Genomic DNA, 20,545 nt, shown 5'->3' with positions numbered 1-20,545 from the left:
ATAAAGTAATAACTAATACTATTTACTTATTTATTATTACTATAATAATAATAAATAAAAAAATAATTAATATATAACTAAACTAATATAGTATATGTATATATATATATATATATATATATATATATATATATATATATATAATAAATTATTCTATAAATCTGTTATTATTTTTGCGGTCACTCTTAGTATATATTATAAGAATTAAAATACAGCGAAACCATTTAAAATTGCAGGTATTATAAGGATTACAATATTATGAGGAATTATTTTTAAAACTAATTTATACAGAACAAGATTAACATTGATTAAAAAGATTAATGCCACATTCAGAGTTATTATTTCATTATATAATCCATGAATAGATGGATCGAACAAACATTTCGTTATAATTTTATGAATAAATAATTATTCTTTCCTGACAATAACACTTAAGGAAAATTGCACGGACTATTTTAAAAAATAGCTTTTTCCATCATTATATACAGTTCTATAAATACATCATTTTATGGAACACGATAAATACCAACAAATATATTTTCACGTTAATTTTTAATTTTATTCTAATTATAATTTATTCTATGTCTTAAATATGACAAACAAGAAGCTAAGTAATATAATAGCGGCCGCGAGAATCACGATACAATACAATTTTTTATTAGTCTTCTGATACGAGTCAGCTTTCTTCAATTGTTTATAGCCCTCCTGTACTTGTACTTGCGTTTGCTCTATGTTGTAATCAATTCGATCTAAAATAGTACCCTGATCCTGTACCATTACTGCAAGATCCTGAAACAATACACAAATCCAGATTTTTGTTCAAAGTTTTATCATGCTACTCATATTACATTATGCACTAACATCGAAATAAATAAAATAATTTGAATTTACCAAATTAAAGAGTTTTACTTGTAATTATTATCATGAGTATTTATAACAATTTTTATATATACATATAATTACCTTAAAAATATGTTTTAAGTCTGCTATGCTTTGAACTATACTTCCAATCTGTTCCTCCCTTTCCATTGCTAATTTCATCCTATCTTCTGGCTCTTCCAATTGCAGTAAAACCGAGTCCTGTCTTTGTTCATTTTTTGGCCAATAATCACCAGCTGCCTCGTTTAATTCTGTCATCCAAGAATCGGTTGCTATATTATTTAAAAGAGATTGATCTTCTGCGAAGAACTGGTTATTTCTCTCTTCTCTTGATTTCACCTCTGCAAAGATTTATTGGAGATACATAAATAATATTAGTTTATTAAAAATATCAACAGATGCTTTTGAGGCTTCTATGGGTATTTTCTGTATAGAAGTTGTGCATTTCGCGGATTATCTACGAAAATAACAATGGATCTAAATACCAACATGAACATTATAGTTGACTTCATTAAGGTGAGGACTGCGAGGATTCTTAGCTGTTCTCGAGAAGAATTTTCTTTATATACACTGAAGTAGGCAGAGAAGAGGAAGGATAGTCAATCTTCGATAATCGGGAAGTTTTCCATATATATTTACACAACCATTATCTCTATTTGGATTATGGGATTCTGTATCTCTATAGTCTTTTTGTTTTTCTTTTTTTAGAAAAAGAAATGATTTAGTAATAGCTTATGATTTAGTAATAGCTACTGTAATCATTTAATTAAACAATATTTTTTATTTTTCCTATCTTAATGTTGCATTCTAATAATCTGTGACATGTTTTAATCTGACGTTACGTAATGTTTTTTTATCCGTAGATTGACTCCAATATATACTTCTGTACACAAGAAAGATAATCCTATCAGACAAAAGAATTTTCTTCCATCCTCCCATAAGTTAAAGAAATAACAGATCGACAGAATATTGAATAAGCACAATATCAAATCTAAACCGTCTTTAAATCTCCCCCCCCCCCCAAATAAGGCTAAAAAAAACTCTAAACATCAAAAACCCCTATTTAGTTCTGCGGAAGTATATAAAATATTTTGCTTCTGCGGATAAGTACACATTGGAAAGATCAGAAGAATGATCAATTTGGATAAAAGAACATCAACGTGATATTAAATTAAAACATATCATTATCAAAATAGGACATTAAATATTGTTTAACTAAATGACTATAATAGCCATTACATCATATTTTCTAAGAAAATATAGACTTAGAGAAGAATTAGAGATACAAAAATATCCCGATAATCTAAATAAAGATAATGGTAGAGCATAAATAGAATACGGAAGATCAGTCACTGAAAGTTGACTCTTTTCCCCTTCTATACTTTCTAATTCTAAATAACGTATAAAAAGCAATTCTTCAGAGGAGCCGTTCAGTATCAGGATGCTCTTCGCTCTGATGAACTGCAATGTTTACGAAATGTTGACATTTTAATAATGGAACACGGAGATAATATAACAGATACCCGCAGATAACCCGCAGATAACCCGCAAAATGCATAGTTTCTAGATATATTAATAGTTGATTATTTTTATTAAATTACGAAGAACATACGTGTCAGATAATGATTCTGTGCAGTTCTATATCGAAGACCTAACTCTTGTAAAGCAGTCGAAAGTGCCATTACCGCACTGTTAGCTAGCCGACGTTCCGCAGGCTTAGTTTCATGCCTGCCAGCTGACTTAATTGTTTGTACTTGTCTATAACCATTGGAGAATGCACGTCCAATCTCTCGTGTCAGTTGTTCCATTTGTCTTTCCTCCTACATAGTAATATAAAATATTTCAAATCCCCAGTTACAATTATTATAAATTCTAAGCATTTCACTTAATCGATGCATTCTTCTTTTGCAAGAGGACAAGTGATAGAATAGTTTATTTGAATCTTGATAGCTGAAGAGATAGCTGAAGAGATCGAATTAGGAATTTGCAAACCTGAGATGTATCATCTAGAGTAGGTCTGGTGAGCTGCTTAGAGTGCAGTTCGATCAAGTTATCTATCTTCACCCGTAATCTGCTCAGGATGTATTGTGTTTCTTCCAAGGCATCTGCCCAAGTAGGCGGTGCATCACTATCCACACCCTTCAGCTCGACATTGTCGGATGCACCGGAATCCGATTCCACCAATGCTACGCTATCAGTAAGATTCTGAAAAATTTAATTTAAAGCGTTATGAATATTATAGAATAAAGAAAAACGATTTTAAATTGGAATAGGTTAAGTACACGCACCTGTTCGGCGTAAATGTGTCTACTCTGCAAGGCATTGTTTCGCATTAAAACGAAAGGTTCGGTTAAGTTTCTTGTGGCCATTTTCGAGCTGTTATCTCTCCTTATCACTACACGATATATCTCCTAATCATCCCGTCGCATTGTACTACGCACCGCGTACCGGATCAGCTGTCATCTTGAAACAGCTGATCGCCAAGCCTGCTTGGAGTGTTCATCTTTGCTGCGCTTTTCTCATTATCTTTATATATCTATATTTTCTTTATACTAGTTTATAGTATTTATAACATTAGTATTCTAGAGTTACAAAATTATTTTTATCGTTGTTTTAGAAATTAACAATTAATTTATGCCAATCTCAGATTATAATTTTGATTAATATTGATAAATAAAAAATAATAAATATAGTAAAGAGGGATATTTTTAAATTTAAATATGCATTGAGTTATTATTTAAATTATTTCTTATTTACTTGCATTTCATTCATACTTTATCAATTTTTCAAAATTGAGTTTTTTTATACAACTTCTTATCTCTTCTATTTGGTAATTATAATATTCTTTTGATACTTTGTTGATTTAAAAAATTTATAATCATTGATGTAGATAATTAAAGTTTACTGAATGCAGACATTCGGTAAATTCACAATCTATTTTATCTACTATGATAAATTATTTGAATTTTTTAACTGGTAAAAATTTTGAAAAATCGACAACTATCATGATAGATCAAGTACTTGAAATTTCAGAAACGACAAATATAATACAATTAAAGAAATATCCTTTTATTTCTTTGACAAATTTAAATTCCATCTTTATATTTTATAATGTATTATCTATATTTGTAACATATAACTGATGTATTAAATTGTAAAATTTGCATGTTTACAACATTAACAAATTTTATTTTTTAACAGTCTGAAAAGCATTTACAATATCTAATCGTATATACAACACACATACAAATACAAAAATACTTCAAAATATACATGGTCATGTAAATGAAATCTTTACAGAAACTACTGAATTTTTTATATCGAAAAAGATGTGTGAAGAAATAATCAAATCACAGTTTTAAATTAAGTTTTTGATAAATACTTGATGATTATTGTATCTAGTATTCCATATCAGCAACACTAATTATAATTTAATCTTGTTTTGTAATATTCAAAATGATAGATAAAAAGCAGATGTATGATGCGATATATTAAATTAAATAATTGCAATTGTATTTTATTTTACTGCGATATGTAGTTTGCTTTTAGTTTCAATAATTAAGGGCCTAGTGCTGTAGAGATTGCCCAATATGACCTGTTTCTTGATCATTGATAGTGTTTCCAGTCCTTTTGCGTAACATTGCCTAACCTTTTTCTCATCTTCTAACGCTTTATTCTCTTTGAATTCATGTCGTATTTTTCGCAGAGCATACATTCTGAAAAATATCAAAGAATTATTTTTTACATACACTCTTTGTCATTCTCTGCCATAAAAAGCATATAAGCACAATTAGATGATTCACAGATTACAATTATTTGCAAAATAAAAAAACTTATACATACTGTTTCTAATATAAATATATACAGAACAAAATCTTATTAATATATTGTTATAAGAATTTTTGGGGATAAAATCTTAAGTAGTATCTCTTTAAAAAAAGTATAAAGGAAAACGAATTAGATATTTATTTGGGTTTAATATAAAGATCGTCTCATAATGATATTACCTATAATTATACGAGTTCCATTTTTTGCTTTCCCGGATTAAATTCCGATAAAGGTTTAGAATTGCGTCTCGAGTAAAGCCCATTATTTCTAAAAATTAGAAATCCACTACAATTTAAACGCAGCTAAATCCAATTCTACTGTGGCGGTCTGGGTCCGGGCACATGACACATGATTATGTGGTTATGTATGTAAAATTGTGGAATCGGTGGTTTGATGGCGTCTCGAAGCTATTCAAGATTTCGTGTGTATGAGTAGACTTGTGCGAGTAAATTGTGGTAATATTACTAGTAGTAGTATAGGTAGTATTTATTATAAATTGTTCGACATTTGACGTTTGTCAAATTTATTAATTCTGATAAAAAATTTATGTTACATAACCTCTGGATATTTATTTGCACAATTATATTAAATAATTAATAACTTTCATGTGAATTAAAGCACTCCTTGCTTTTAGGCAAATAAAATAAACAAATGTTGCACATAGTTTAACCTGCCAACATTATAATATATTTTAAAATAGTCTTATATATATAGTGAGATTAAATAAAAATTTATGTAAAAATGTAATAAATATCTATTTTTAGTTTATGCAAGATGCAAATGTTGCAGATTTATACAAAGACAACTTTGAAATCAATATGAACCAGTATCTGTAAAAATTTCGAAATAGTCTTATCTATACAGTGTGAATAAATATAATAAAAGTATGTAAATGTAATATAATGTAATGAAAATTTATTCTTTATAGTTTATGCAAGATGCACATGCTTGAAGATATTGAGGCAACTTTAAAGTCAATGTGAATCAATATATTCGCAACGTATTTTCTTGTAAATAAGAGAAAATTAATTAACATTTAATATAATGTGGTATGTAAATATTGAAACATATTTCAACTGGAACAAGAAGATTGATGCTAACCCCTGCTTAAAGTATATTTTTTACAGGAATATAACGTGTCGCTTCTGCAAGGAAACATTGATAAATAATATTAAAACAATTTATAGAAGAGTCTCCATTGCTGCCAATGTCGATAAGAGTAACGAACTGGTGCTCTTGGGCCAGAAATATACAACGGACGATTGGACGAATGTCACGCCAAATGTTATCGCTAAATTGGGAAGAAATCTACACGTTCAGCAATATCATCCCCTTTCGCATTTACGTCAACGCATCGTGAATTACTTTTATGGACAGTTCCGCAGTAAAAGTGGGACTCCATCGTTTAGTATCTACGACAATATATGTCCTGTAGTCACAATCGAGCAAAATTTTGATTCCCTTCTTGTACCAAAGGATCATCCAAGTAGAAAGAAAACTGATTGTTATTTTATTAATCAAGATACGTTACTTAGAGCGCACACCACCGCGCATCAAGCTGAACTGATCTCGATGGGATTGAATAATTTTCTCGTCATCGGCGACGTGTATCGACGTGACGAAATTGACAGAATGCACTACCCGATTTTTCACCAGATCGATGCAGTCAGATTGCGTACATCGCAAGAGATATTTCGCGACATGAACGATTCCGAAAATCTTCTTAAGTTGTTCGAGCACAGAGGAATAGAAAATGCTGACAAACAGGCTTGTCATAGCTTAGAAGCGGTAAAAGTGATGGAGCAGGAATTAAAGAGTACTCTTATTAGTCTAGCACAAGCTATTTTTGGAAAAGGTATTGCTTCTCTTTAATATTTTCAATTTTATTTAAGCACGTTTTTCATTTTTAAGCGAGATTAATTTATCGCAGTTTTTCTCCATTAACTCATAATTGGAACATATGGACCCTAATGACTCCAAGAATAATTTAAAAATAATATTTTCTAAAAAGATCTTTAATACATATTTATATCTAATAAGATTTAGAAGCAATCAATTCTATCAATTTTATTTGTATTTTTCAAACAGTTTTATACCTCATAGATTGAGAATATATAATTGAACTTGAAAAATTTTCTTAAAGAAAATAAAACTAATAACAAAAAAACTTTAGTGAGTTTCAAGAACCCACACCTATCTCTTTAGCGTAGCATAAAAAATGTATTCCTGTTGCGACTCAAATGAAGTTCATTTGAATACATTTCTTGTTAGATGTACAGTGCCGATGGGTCGACCAATATTTCCCATTCACGCATCCATCATGGGAGCTAGAAATATTACACAACGATAATTGGCTCGAAATATTAGGCTGCGGCATTATGCGTCAAGAAATTTTACAGAAATCTGGTGCCATGGATCGGATCGGATGGGCGTTCGGTCTTGGCTTGGAACGTTTGGCTATGCGACTTTATAATATTCCAGACATAAGATTATTCTGGAGCAACGACACGGGCTTCCTAAATCAATTCAAAGTAGACAATCCTAATGCATATATACAATACAAGGTGAGATAAATGTTGAAGAACTATTTCAAACGTTGTCATATCTCTCTGTACATTTTGTTAATTTAGTTACAACTCATAAAAAATTAACATGAATATTATTTTTTAGCCTATCAGTATATATCCACCTTGTAACAATGACATAAGTTTCTGGTTGCCAGAAGACGGAAGTTATTCTTCTCACGATTTTTACGATATAGTTAGAGAAATAGGTGGTGATGTCATTGAACAGATTTCATTGAAAGACGAATTCATACATCCAAAAACTAAAAAAACATCTCATTGTTACACTATAGTGTACAGACATATGGAGCGCACGTTGACTCAAAACTCAGTCAATAAAATTCATGATCAAGTAGAAAAAACGGCAGCTACTAAACTTAATGTAGTTATCCGATAAAATTAAAAATAAAATGTTTTTCTAGAAAAAAATAGGACTTTTATGTATAAGTCCTGTAAGATATCTTGATAAAATAGGCATATGAAAATCGTGTAAACAATGCAAATATCACAGGAAAAGGAATATATTATTTTATTTGTAAATAAATTAATTATAAACGCATTACATAGCAAATAATAGTCCTCTAGGAATAACTATATTACTTGCGGTACGTTTTACATTAGAGATAACAACGATTACAATTATGTTCTACATGCTTGTATGTAATATATACATGAATATAAAACATTATGTAATCTAGTATTATTATTTATTTACGTGCTGGGAATATAAATAATAACAAAAGATATGTCCCCCATATAGAAATATTCTGAAGGGATAAGATTAAAAAAAAATGTTTTTCGAATAATTTCAGAGAATAAAGCTTCTTATACAATATAATAACATCAGTGCACAAAATGCCGGTTAGGTTTAGTTCGCGAAAATCACAGTTTATTTCTGATTTCTCAAATTCTATATTTTTTTAATCATTTAATTTTAGCTTTCTTTAAGTCAAATGCATCTAATTATTATTATACAAATTAAGATTACTTGTAGTGATCCATGCGAATGCTCACAAATTTAGATACATGAAAAATACTGTTATGCTCGATTAAAAAACGTATCTAATTAATATTTTGAAAATGAATGAATATTTAGAACAGATATATAAATGTCGCAATGTGTGCGTGTGAAACACACTGAAATGGAAGTTGCGACCTTTGGCAATGCATTAAAAAATAAGTTAATATACAAACAAAAGAAATATATGTATAAAGAAAATCAAATATAAAAAAGTCATGTATTTAATCTAAAGCTAAGATGCATAGTAAGTAAGCTTGCAGGAAGAATTAACATTATGCGGGGAATCGTGAAGTGAAGTTGATTCGCTTATAACAAGTTTAATCCAATCCATATTTCCTTGAAATCAGTATGCAGATATAATGCAGAAATTTGGAAATTTTGATGGTTTTTATTTCTTTTGCGATATTTCCTGTTATATCAGTCCATTTTAGGACTAATGAAGTAAAAATTGATTGTTATAAAAATAGTTGGTTGTTATAAAATGGTGCATATGAGATCTTTTTTTTTTATTAAAAATTATATTAATTGGATTGGATTAGGGATATTGTAAAACGAAAGAAAATTTTTTTACAACTCTTCCTTGTATTAACAAATTATGTTTGATGTTTATCCTCCTTTGTCATCTATATGCAGACAAATTAATTTCCGCATAAGATTTTAGGATAATTTAGTGTAACTGGGAGGTGAAAATTTCTTCCTCAAAAATTTCAGGATGTACAGCGGCATGCATGAGACCAGTGTTATCACCAATACCTTCCATAAGAAGTCTGTTGTTTTAATAAATTCGGCATCTATATTAAAATAAAATAATAAAAGAAATAATGTATATATTAACGACGTGTTTTTGCTTAATTATCTTTGTTGTGAGATGTAAATTTACCGAAATAATCCTTTAGAACGACCAACGATAATAAATAGAGCGCTAGAGAGAAGATTTCTGCAAGCATCATTATATGATGCCAGGTTCTAATTGTTAAAGCAACCATTATTAATTCTGTCAAAACTAGCGCTGAAAAACTTATGGCCACTATATGAATAAATTCATCTTCGAACATTATAAGTGCGCCATACATGATTACTCCTCCTGGAATATTACGCAGAAGATATATTTTTCTCTTTTTGTGTACATTGAATATATGATCTAAATTTAACAAAAACTATACGTACCTTGATATATACTTATCAAAACCCACATAAAAAAAGTTTTATATGATAACGAACGGCCTTTACTAAGTTCTTTATAAAGTTCCGGATAAGTAAGCGCTATCTTTCCTGATACATCTTTGTCTAATACCAATGAAAAGACGGGAAACATTGTGTATATTGTAGCATATCTAAAAATTTTTATATACATAATAAAATTAATATATTAAGATTTATAAGTTTTGTTGTCAGAAGAATCACTTAGAATCATTTTAACCAATTTCGATTAACTTTGATCAACTTTAATCAACGATTAATAGTGTTCCCAACAGCAAGATTTAGCTGTGTAGATAATTCTTAACTATCTCTACACAGACACTGTATGGTGCTTGTATTCTTTTACAATACAATCATAAACTTGTTTTAAAGTTGTAACAGTATTCGCGACAATTAAGAGCGTCAATAGTTGATGTAGATCCGGCATTATATATAATGTGATATAAATAGATAACATTTTATTGATTACAGCATCTAATTTATTTTACAATGTTAATATCAATGAAATTATTAATTTTTTATTACTTAATAAATATGAAGATTATAATTTTAAAAAAGATCGATGATCAATTATCGGTTAATCAAAGTTAATCGAAGTGGCCCTTAGACTATAGTAAATTTTAAATTTAATTTTTAATGAATATACTTGAGATTTAATGACTTACCCAACCATAAGAAAACCTTGATATAAGGCAACCGAAGACAAATAAAAGACTGCAGAAAACACAGCCTGCATAGTCGAGATTATCAAACCACGATGTATAACGAACTGGCTCAATGCAGCTGATCGTTTATAACTTCTTCTACCGTGAACTAATAATAAGTTAGCGAGATGGCTAAACTGAGAAATTGAAAAATCAGCAGCTAGCGATGCTTGTCTTCCCTCAAGACCTTCAAGACCAATTCCTATAAAAAAATACAAAACATAATAAAAAATTTGGAGATATAATTAAATAATCTAAAAAATGAAATAAATACCAGCGTCTGCAGCTTGTATCATGGAAACGTCGTTACCGCCATCACCAACAGCCGCTGTTCTCTTGTCAGTATGTCTTTGTATGAGACTAACAACTTCAGCTTTTTGTGTAGGAGAGCATCGGCAACAAACGACGGCGGGTGAGCCGCAAGCGAGTTCCAGAAATTCTTGCTCGTAATACTGTAAGCACACCTCTAGGGAATCGCCGCTAATAACTAAGGCACAATCTTGCTTCTTGCGAAATGTATTCAGTTCTAAGTGAGCGTCGGTACGCGTCACAACAGACTTGAAGACGTGCAGACCTTGAGTGCGTGACACAAGACGCGAGGATTTCGCTATACAAGTAGCGGTCTCCAATTTGTCACCGGTCAACATCCATATCTTGATTCCGGCATTCCTCAAGAGTTCCAGAGTAGGCCTCACTCTGTCTTGCAACCTATCTTCAACACCGGTGACGCATAATAGTTCCATTTCTCTCTCGAGACTTTCCACCACCGCAGCAACTCTCGATACACGGTCGCTAACGCTCATTCTCGCCGCGTTGTATCTATAAAACATATAATATAATTCAATCATATATTTTATAATAAGAAAGTAATACTTTCAATGATACGTTACTTTGCTTCAAAATCGAGGTACTGATCTTCGGTCAAATTTTTCTTTGCCACAACCAATGTTCTGAGACCTTCACGTGCCATGTTTTCACACACCTCATCCAGCCAATCATTATATTGCACAATACCAGACATTACAACATCAGCACCTTTCAAATAGAATATGATTTCAGAACTGGACTCCTCCCTCACGATTATTCCCATTCGTTTAGTTTCCGAAGTAAAAGGGAATATTTGGAGTATAGTATAATTCAATATTTGACCGTTCAGAGTCTTCAACTGCATCGAATTTAAGTCCCGCTTGATCAGAGCCAGTCCTATTTCCTCCGTCCATTTCACCAGAGCCACTTCATCCGGGCTCGAGGCTTGATAATTGCGCTTCTGTTCTGGCAGATAATAATGTTGATCCGCTTCTGTTTGACTAAAAATGTTAAAATTTCAATGTAATATTAAGGACTTCAGTTTTTTGATTAATGAGAAATTACCTTTGAATAGAACCAGTATCTCCAGTTTCCATGGTCTCCACGCTTACCGAATCCAGATTCGAAGATTTGTTTACCTCATCGTACACCGGAGTCACGTTGTGACACAGAGCTAGAGCATGCACGGCATCATAGATCCGGGTATTCTCGGATCTTCGGACCTTCCCACTATGCGCAGATGTCGGCTTCACCGGTGAATGCTCCGTGTCGGTAGGGTAATAAGCCTTTAATACTGACGTTACTTCATCAAACGTCTCCTGGCCGTAAGATATGGTGCCCAAATGTAACTTCTTGAACACCATTTTATTCTGTGTCAACGTGCCGGTCTTGTCGCTCAGCAAATACGATATACGTCCGAGCTCTTCCGGAATAGTAGTTGTCCGTACAACCGTACCGGCAATATCCTTATCCCTTTGTATGCACCACGCGTAAAACGCTTTGCCCATGTCTAGATTTACTCTCAAGCTGATCGGTATGATGTAGGAAAACAGCAAGACGAAACGGAACATATAACGATACCACGGTCCGCTGAATCCTTTCAAACACATCATTACAAGCGCGAGTCCTATTACCGCACAAAATAATACCTGCCGAAATACAGTAAAATATAAAAACATCTGTGCACATATCAATTTTGATATATAATATCTTTGTATTTCTACATGTATAATACCTTCGTTAATTGATTGATTTCTTGATCAAGCAAACCAACTTTCGATCGGATTTCTGAGTGATTCATCAAAGATCGCGTTTCCTGACCGGTATAAACGACAATACCAAGGGCGGAACCAGATGCCACTGCTGTGTTGGCCCATAATGTATTATCCACACCCAAACTTTCTTCACTGCTGTATCCATCATACTAGAAATAAAAGATAATTACATAAAGAAAACGAGAAGATCTTAAATCAAAAATAAAAAATTAAAATTTACTCTTGAAAAGGTGCCAATAAAACTATGTATATCCTTCTGAGGTTTCTCGACATACAAACTGGCTTTGATATCAAATAACTGAGAATTGCTTTCCAATTTTTGTGTTGCAGGCACTGCTAATCTTAATTTCCAATCCGTTTCTCCATCCAACTGATCGGTTCGTACGAAACACGCACCAGATTTCTCGGTTGTGCGTAATAATACTAAGTCGGCTGGTACTCTTTGACCTTTTTCTACTATAACCTGATAATAATTCAAAGCGTAAGAATTAAACTCATATATCAAAATTTCGTTATGTAAAAGAGTAGTAAGTTACAAAAATAATTACTATTGAATAAAGATACTGTAATATGACTTACCAAGTCACCCACGCGTAATTTGGAACTTGGTACTAATTCTGGTATATCAAAACCTTTCACTAGTCTATAATATTTTTGTGCATTGACTTCCTTATCCCTTTTGTATCTTCTAAAATCATCAACGGCTTCACGGAAAATTGTCACAGTTAAAACAAAGCACAATGGCCCCCAATACGTGTACAAGTATCCTATTCTTATGTCTGGTATAAATTGAGATATAGCCATAAGCAGAAAGTATAAATTCAAAAAGAACTTGAATTGTTGAAAGAGGACCTATAAATAAAACAAAGATGGGTATTATTAATAGCACTGTTTCAAACGATTCGAAGAAGTATTAAGATCATTTCTGGTGAGAAGAGAACATACCAAAGGCAGGAAAGAAACAACATTGTATTTTTGATTTCTTATAACATTAGTGGGAAACTTCTCGTGCATAGGCTGTCCAATATGGATAACTCTGGCTCTTAATTCCCGTTCTCTGCAGCATCTCCTCCACATCCAAGTACAACATCTGTAATTGCAATCTTATTTAATAAAAATACAAAACTGGGTTCATTCTTTGCTACTAAATTACATTAAAATTTTTCCCCTGCTTTCGCTGAACTTCAAATATATGTCTATTTCATTTTAAATACAGTGTGCATTAGTTCAGCTATAAACAGCAACCTTATATTGGCAAAATGATATTCTTATATGTAGTTTGCTAAAATATCACTTAAAAAGTATACAGCATCAAATCTTAGAACGAATTCGGTCATTTGTATTATACTATCATGCTAAAAGCTGCTATACATAAGATCAGCAAAATTAAATGTAAAAGTAATTAAGTGCAAATGAAATTAAATTAGATATAAAATTTTAAATTAGATATAAAAGCATCTAAATATTTTAAATGATTAAATACTCAATAATGATATTGTCACGTTATTTAATAAAATATACATGTATTATTTTATTGTCAAAGTTGATTATATTATGTTACTACATTTAGATACTTTATATGAAGCAGTTTTTAATGTATAGTAGTAGAGACCTTATAACAGAATTTAGTCATGAAATGCCAAACTTTTGATTAGCTTCTTTCGTTCAACTTCAGTAAGTTAGAGTGAATAAAATAGTATAAGTTAGAATAAAATAAAAAAAAGCATATAAAAGAAACTATAGATGCTTTCTAGCAAGGACACAGTCAAACACTGTGTAACATAATGAATCATTTTATCCTTGTTTAACAACAAAGATGTAATGAATATTAATCACTGTATTACACTGCATCCATGTTCTTTACATATATGTGTATATATATATATATATATATATATATATATACACACACACACACACACACATATATATACATATGTGTGTTTCTTTTTCACTCTTTGATAAAACTGCTAGTGTTCAGACTCTGTTAGAGAATTTCTAATGTATACTAATCTAATATAATTCGAGTGACCTCCATTTTCTCATTTCATCATTAATTCGACATTTGCAAGACTACGTAATTAACGATCATGCACAATCAATTTTAATCATTAAAAAATTTGGATATAAACAAATATGCAGTCACATCGTTTTGAATCGATCTACGATTCCTGCGTAGATTGTCAAACAATCGCTGTCAAACATCAGACAGCTGATCGAAAACTCGTTGCTGAGAATGAAGAATTATCGCGTGGGAAGAATTTCTGCGTCGTAAAAGAATATCTCGAGATCGAAGATTTAAGTTGGTCGCGATGAGGAAAATACGTCACCTCGACCAGGTACTGTCATTCCGAGGTTTGGATATCAGTGGGATGTCTTCCTTGGACATCCTTATAACATTGCTCTGCGTCTCCATTTCGGAATTATTTCCTCCACATTAGACGGCACTTACTCGCAAAAATTGACCCACTCAAATATCTTGTACACCTATCTTTTGTGGGAACACACTATCTGATAAACGTTTCATTAATTATTAGCTCTACTATCAGTATTGTGACTGTTATGACATCACATCGTAACCGTGAAACGCACGATTCTAGCAAGATGCGCTCATGTGAGAAACTGGCGTCTGATTAGTACGGATTTTAAGTGAGCTGTCCATTTCGCGATTGGTTGCGTTCGGTCGATACAACAGTCCCAAGCCAATAATTTGTCTGAAAACCTTTTGAAACGTCACACTCTCGACATGTGATCGAAACAGTTTGAAATATAGTATCAAGAATCAATAGGTTTGTTTTCATGTTGCTTGAAATTTCTCAAAATTTTTGTACTTTATGAGATAAATATATATTCGGGCGTTGAAAAGAGAAAAAGCAAAGATGCTCTAAACAAAAAGTATAAGCAAGGCGAACAGACTTAAATCTCTTTCTCAAATATTTTCATTTCGTTTTTTTGAGAAATAATTGAAAAAATACTAAACAAACAATAAATTTATAAATAATAAACATTATTATATCTTATAGAACCGTATATATGAAAAACACAAGGCATTGATTTCTAATATATAATAAATGTTATATTATCAGACTTATTAAGTACGTGATATGTTATCCCAATTAGAAAAAATTATTATAATGTTTAAAGAAGAGATATTTATAGTTTATTAAAAAAAACTTCATTCATATAATGACTCAAAATAATAATAATTGTTATTTCAATTTCTGTAAAAAAAAGATCATGATATGTTTTTGATACGTTTAACAATGTTAGGATCTCTCCAAATAAATAAATTAATAATAATAATAATAATAATAATAATAATAATTGTGTATGTATGTGCGTGCTGTGTATGAGAACAAGACCAAAATCAGACTATGCATTGAAGATTAAGATTAAAGATTGAAAGATTGAAATTGACCAATCAAAACAATAGAAACTAAAATTTCTCTATCCTCATTGGTCAAAATTTCAATCTTCAATGCATAGTCTAATTCCGATCTTTGACGAATCAGTAAAGTTTACACCGAGTTCATATGCGTATTAACCATATCAAATCACTTGATACGCTTAGTATAAACCAGTATAAACGCTGGTGGGATTATTTTAGTCTGATTCTTCACCAAGTTGTACGCGTATCAAATGGTATTAAAGAATTTCGATGTGCTGTAAACGCTTGGTTCGTTTTGAATCGTTTTGAATTTTATTCATTTTGAATTTTATATTAAAATTCGCTATTGCTTTCAGATTAAAGTTAGAATGAAAGGTTTTATATCTTGAAAATAATGAAAACATTATGTCACCTTGATTCGTTCTGAGACAGATCGAGGTAAATAAAAATCAATTTGATATGCGTACTAACCGATTTAACGGTGTAAAAGGGATCTATGCCGGAAATGATTTGCTTGCTTTCGTTCTGGAAATTTCTTGAAGATGCATCTCGCTCCGGATGATTATCCAAGGATGACGATGACGAAATCAAGTCTATCTTGATGATCAAAAATTCAATTCTTTGGAGGCCGTAAAAAATGCATCGGACGAATTCAAATTTTTCACTCAGAAATGTTAACATTTCTTTTTTATTTAAACGTATATATTTACAACGGACGACATGCCTCGCTTCGATGTTTCATGAATTGTACTTCTATTCACCTTCTAAAGTAAAACAAAGAGTTATTAGATAAGTCTGTATAGAATTGGAATCAGTCTTTATATAAGCATTTAAGAGTGAAGATAGTATTCATCAATATGGCAGCTTTATCGAATTGGCAGATATTTACTATATGTATGAGCGAGCTAATGGAAACTGCAGAGAAGCTCACGTCTCTATTAACAAATCTTCCCTCAAAGACGATACTCTGCTAAAAATACCTTTAGTTCGATTCATCGTCATAAAATAAAAAAATGTTTATAACTGGAAAAAAAAGCGTTTCCCAACCCATGTTTATATGACTTTTTTTTCATCCTTACAATGAGTGGAATATGTTAAACTCTTAAAGTTTGGCCAACTATTTCTGAAACATCCTGTATATAAAGTATAAGGCTCATTCTGTGTCAGCACCTTTTATCTGACTGCTAAACGACTGCCATGTTGTCAGTTGTACATGAGCACTTACAAGAGCGAAAGTTTGCTTAGATTCCCTATTAAGCCTATTTTTTTTAGTTGAATTTTTGCATCAGTTCTTTTCTATTGTATTTCTTTCTTCCTGAAGAGAAAAAGAAAAAAGATGAACTGATGTAAAAGTTCATCTTTCTTCCTTTTCTAAAAAGAACAGGTCTAGTATTTAGTATTTGAATAGAGGAAACTGATTTGAAACGCCATGTTGTTAGTTGTGCAGAACGGTCATGCGCGAGGGATAACTATTAGCACTATTTTTGGCTGAGTGAACTTACTGTTCTTAAGCCTTGTGTCCACGCTGCTAGAAATCGGTCCGAGATCTCGAATGAAGAAAGAATTAACAAATTATATTTTAACAATTGCGATTGGTTACTTCTTTCTTCATTCGGAGATCTCGGACCGATTTCTAACATCGGGGAAACAAGGTTTTACCTATACTATGCTCTAATTATACAGAAAGAGAATTATCCAATCGAATTCCTATCATAAGGACAAATGTAAAATTCCAATCGTATTTCTATCATAAGGATAGACATAAAATTCGAATAATTTTCTTGTGCATACATTTATGCGATTATGTAAATTTGTTTACAGGATAAATCCATAAAGAATAATATTGCTTTCTTCATTTTGATGCTGCATGCAATGTATTTAAGATAATGACAATGGCTGCAGAAAAAGCATCTTTATAACTATTGTAAGATCCTTTAATATTCTTGTGTACCCTTAATTTCTCATTAATTGGATCTAAATGTATAAATAAGTCATATTAACAAATCTTACAACAATTATGCAAAGCTGCTTTTTCTGTTGAACGCAATCGATTACAATGTTGATTATCAGAAGTTGGTTTTTTACAGAAATTTAATTAAGGTAATAATAATCACTATTACCTAAATTTTAGACATAAACGAGAATTTCTTGTTTATGTGCATACATAATGGTTAGAACGTTGTTATTTCAGCATGAATCGAATACCGTCCAGTGTTTGCAGAGTATTTCGCTTAAATAATATAACGTAAAGGATTTTGAATAGAGTCGAACACTATTTCAAGCGTGTATTATAATGCATAACTTTCGATCGATCGCATTAGCATTTCCCGTGCGAGATCGAGAATAATGAGATTTACACGATAAAATTCGAGATAAAATTATAATAACACAAAGATTCTACGTATCAACTCACAATAATCTTTATTTATATCTAAGTTCTCATGCAGCTGTTAGAGCCTGAGATGATTAATCTCTTTACATTTCTTTTTCTCTTTCGTCAGTCGATCAACAGAGACACAACTGATATTGTGTCGAAGAACGTCAGAAATGATAAGGTTTCTAATCGATAAACGGTGAGAAAAAACAAATACCTAAGTCCTAAGAGAAATACATCGCTTGGGTGTTTATGTGCTGTGTTGCTCGCGCAGTTTATGTATTGGTTTATAATGTTGGAACTAAAGACAAAATCAATCATATCAAAGAGTTCTACAACAGTTGCAAAGCTGATTTTTCTGTTGAACACAACTATTGTTGATACAATCCACTTAACGCTGCAAATTCTTCGTTGATCAATCAGAGGAAAGAATCTTATAAGAGAAAGAATCTTATAAATGACAAATCAAAGAATGCTTCAAAACATTTGCAGCGTGAAACGATTGCATCCTCTGTTGTACATATATCATAAATTGAACTCTTATACGGTGTCTACAATACAGTATATCTTAAGCCATAAGAAAAATTGATGAATTGATTATTCTTCTCACAATCGAATGTGATTGATCAATTTCTTACAGCTTAAAAACTTACTACTTTATTGTAGACACTATTTTACATTCATTCTTTCTTTCTCTACGTCTATTTTCTTCTATCTGCGTTACAAATTATTTTTAATTATTTTAGTTGTAATTACATTATAATTATATTGTACTTTATTAACTCCATTATGCGATCTCAATATGTCGAAAACATATAAATTCAACATCATAATTTTTGTATCGAGTTCTTTGCGCTTGGATTGCATCTTTATAGAATGTTTAATAAATTAAGCTATTTCTTTCTCTCTCTCTCTCTCTCTCTCTCTCTCTCTCTCTATTTTTCTTTTTTAAGCTTTGTGTCTGCAATGCTAAAAATCGTCTTCCAAGACGTCGGACGGAGAAAGAATTAACAAATTACATTTGAACAATTAATAAGTCATTTGATGAATGCGATTGTTCTTTTTCATCCGAGATCTCAGAACAATTTTTGACATTGTGGACACGAGATTTTATTTAGCGTCTCTTAAAACATGAAAAGAACAGTTTTGTTGAATTATCTAAAAATTTAGCTAGATACAGATTTGAAAATACTTTTGTTAGAGCAAAGCAATTATGTAACGCAACTTAATTGCTAAAATGTCAAAACTTTTTGGAACATTATCATCAAGTTTGAGCGTCTGACATAATTATTTTTACAAGTCAACAAAATTATTTTCAAATATTTAAATCTATCTAAATTTTTAAATACACCAGCAAAATTATTCTTTCCATGTTCATTTTTCTTCTTTTGACTCTTTTGTTTTTCTATTTTTACGTTCTCTACTTATTTAAACTCAACAAAAAAGCGGTAAAAGAAGATATGTTTATCGCGAAGATAAAAATACAGGTCCAATGAACTGCGCCCACGTTCTTCTTAAACAATGCTTTTTGAACAATGCTGATTAATAGATCAATCGTTGCGACGAATTTTTACTGTAGCATTCTGCGAAATATTGATTTGTTACATTATTTCTCGAAATATAAATATTGATATGTTTTATCATTTTATTGATTTTCTGTATGAACTCGATATATCGCGGTCAAAGCTTCATTTATTGTTGTTATACTTTATTTTGTATATTTTACGAATTTCTGCTACTGTCGCACATTTGATTTTTGCTCTATATATCAAGTCAAAAATATACACGATGGAAAGAAATAGATAATGTCTTTCCATCGATTTTCATTTCAAGAGACTGTTTAAACACTTCTTCTTCGTGCTAAATACACACAGTTTTATTTATACGATGTCATTTTAATATATTGCTGATAATCTATGAAAATTTGTTAGAATACAGTTATTCTTCTCACGGCAAAAAAACATAACACCGAATAAAAAAGATGCAGTTCTTACGAATAGATTTTAATATTGTTCCAGTAGGACAATTATTCTTGATTACAAATATAGCATCAAACAAGATGCAGTTCTTACAAATTAATTTCGATATTTGTTCAGAGGATAGTTATTCTCGAATACGAATCTATTGTATTGGAAAAAATGCGTTTCTTAATAAATTTTGACATTAGTTCCGTAATAATTAAATATCATACGTAAAAGAAAGAATAATTACACAGCACTTTTTACGCTTATAATTAGCAATATTAGTGACTATTTTTCAATCATTGATTGCTTTGTTCTAACTAGTTAAAAAGTAATGGTTAATCGTTAGCGTAATTATGACTTATAATACTATCGATCAATAAATCGCAATTCGATGAATTGATTTCTCATTAAAAAACTTCAAACGCTAGACAAATAAATACGATCGTCGTCCGCGCATTCCTAATATATTGAGACAACCTAAACAGTATGCTACTGTAAACAGTGTGCTATATTCAGTACAGAGTGTTTTAAATTTTGCGAAT

At 31.0% G+C, this 20,545-nt stretch overlaps 4 protein-coding genes across 4 annotated transcripts; 1 reads left to right on the top strand and 3 right to left on the bottom strand.

The window, feature by feature from the left end:
• Positions 1-543: 543 nt before the first annotated feature.
• LOC105626006 (syntaxin-16) lies at positions 544-3,260 on the bottom strand. Its single transcript, XM_012207315.1, has 5 exons — positions 3,168-3,260; positions 2,872-3,084; positions 2,492-2,699; positions 964-1,220; positions 544-789 (listed from the first exon to the last, which is right to left on the bottom strand). Exons 1-5 carry the CDS (start codon positions 3,246-3,248, stop codon positions 580-582), a joined length of 969 nt encoding a protein of 322 aa, XP_012062705.1. The 5' UTR covers positions 3,249-3,260; the 3' UTR covers positions 544-579.
• A 1,136-nt stretch (positions 3,261-4,396) lies between these two features.
• LOC105626007 (LYR motif-containing protein 4B) lies at positions 4,397-5,075 on the bottom strand. The gene is made up of 2 exons (XM_012207316.1): positions 4,887-5,075; positions 4,397-4,595 (listed from the first exon to the last, which is right to left on the bottom strand). The coding sequence occupies exons 1-2, from the start codon at positions 4,967-4,969 to the stop codon at positions 4,397-4,399; spliced, it is 282 nt and encodes a 93-aa protein (XP_012062706.1). The 5' UTR covers positions 4,970-5,075.
• Positions 5,076-5,645: 570 nt separating this feature from the next.
• LOC105626168 (probable phenylalanine--tRNA ligase, mitochondrial) lies at positions 5,646-7,668 on the top strand. Its single transcript, XM_012207480.1, has 4 exons — positions 5,646-5,686; positions 5,835-6,562; positions 6,979-7,271; positions 7,378-7,668. Exons 1-4 carry the CDS (start codon positions 5,646-5,648, stop codon positions 7,666-7,668), a joined length of 1,353 nt encoding a protein of 450 aa, XP_012062870.1.
• A 1,281-nt stretch (positions 7,669-8,949) lies between these two features.
• On the bottom strand, positions 8,950-13,345 carry LOC105626005 (probable phospholipid-transporting ATPase IIB). The gene is made up of 11 exons (XM_012207314.1): positions 13,223-13,345; positions 12,857-13,129; positions 12,498-12,740; positions 12,238-12,426; positions 11,581-12,151; positions 11,087-11,468; positions 10,471-11,015; positions 10,158-10,398; positions 9,460-9,626; positions 9,173-9,376; positions 8,950-9,083 (listed from the first exon to the last, which is right to left on the bottom strand). The coding sequence occupies exons 1-11, from the start codon at positions 13,289-13,291 to the stop codon at positions 8,950-8,952; spliced, it is 3,018 nt and encodes a 1,005-aa protein (XP_012062704.1). The 5' UTR covers positions 13,292-13,345.
• Positions 13,346-20,545: the final 7,200 nt, after the last annotated feature.

This window comes from Atta cephalotes (genome assembly GCF_000143395.1).
Source record: "Atta cephalotes unplaced genomic scaffold scaffold00004, whole genome shotgun sequence".
NCBI classification, from domain to species: Eukaryota; Metazoa; Arthropoda; class Insecta; order Hymenoptera; family Formicidae; genus Atta; species Atta cephalotes.
Note: the sequence above shows the minus strand (reverse complement) of the source record. Positions and strands in the feature narration are given on the sequence as shown.

Coding starts and splice junctions, on each gene's coding strand:
- LOC105626006 (XM_012207315.1), bottom strand. CDS start 3,248: ATGGCCACAAGAAACTTAACCGAACCTTTCGTTTTAATGCGAAACAAT. Junction 2,700..2,871: donor CTCTAGATGATACATCTCAG/GTTTGCAAATTC, acceptor ATTACTATGTAG/GAGGAAAGACAAATGGAACA. Junction 1,221..2,491: donor ACAGAATCATTATCTGACAC/GTATGTTCTTCG, acceptor AAATCTTTGCAG/AGGTGAAATCAAGAGAAGAG.
- LOC105626007 (XM_012207316.1), bottom strand. CDS start 4,969: ATGGGCTTTACTCGAGACGCAATTCTAAACCTTTATCGGAATTTAATC. Junction 4,596..4,886: donor TGGAACTCGTATAATTATAG/GTAATATCATTA, acceptor GATATTTTTCAG/AATGTATGCTCTGCGAAAAA.
- LOC105626168 (XM_012207480.1), top strand. CDS start 5,646: ATGCACATGCTTGAAGATATTGAGGCAACTTTAAAGTCAAT. Junction 5,687..5,834: donor GAGGCAACTTTAAAGTCAAT/GTGAATCAATAT, acceptor TATTTTTTACAG/GAATATAACGTGTCGCTTCT. Junction 7,272..7,377: donor ATGCATATATACAATACAAG/GTGAGATAAATG, acceptor ATTATTTTTTAG/CCTATCAGTATATATCCACC.
- LOC105626005 (XM_012207314.1), bottom strand. CDS start 13,291: ATGCACGAGAAGTTTCCCACTAATGTTATAAGAAATCAAAAATACAAT. Junction 12,741..12,856: donor AATTACGCGTGGGTGACTTG/GTAAGTCATATT, acceptor AATTATTATCAG/GTTATAGTAGAAAAAGGTCA. Junction 12,427..12,497: donor TTATTGGCACCTTTTCAAGA/GTAAATTTTAAT, acceptor TTTTATTTCTAG/TATGATGGATACAGCAGTGA.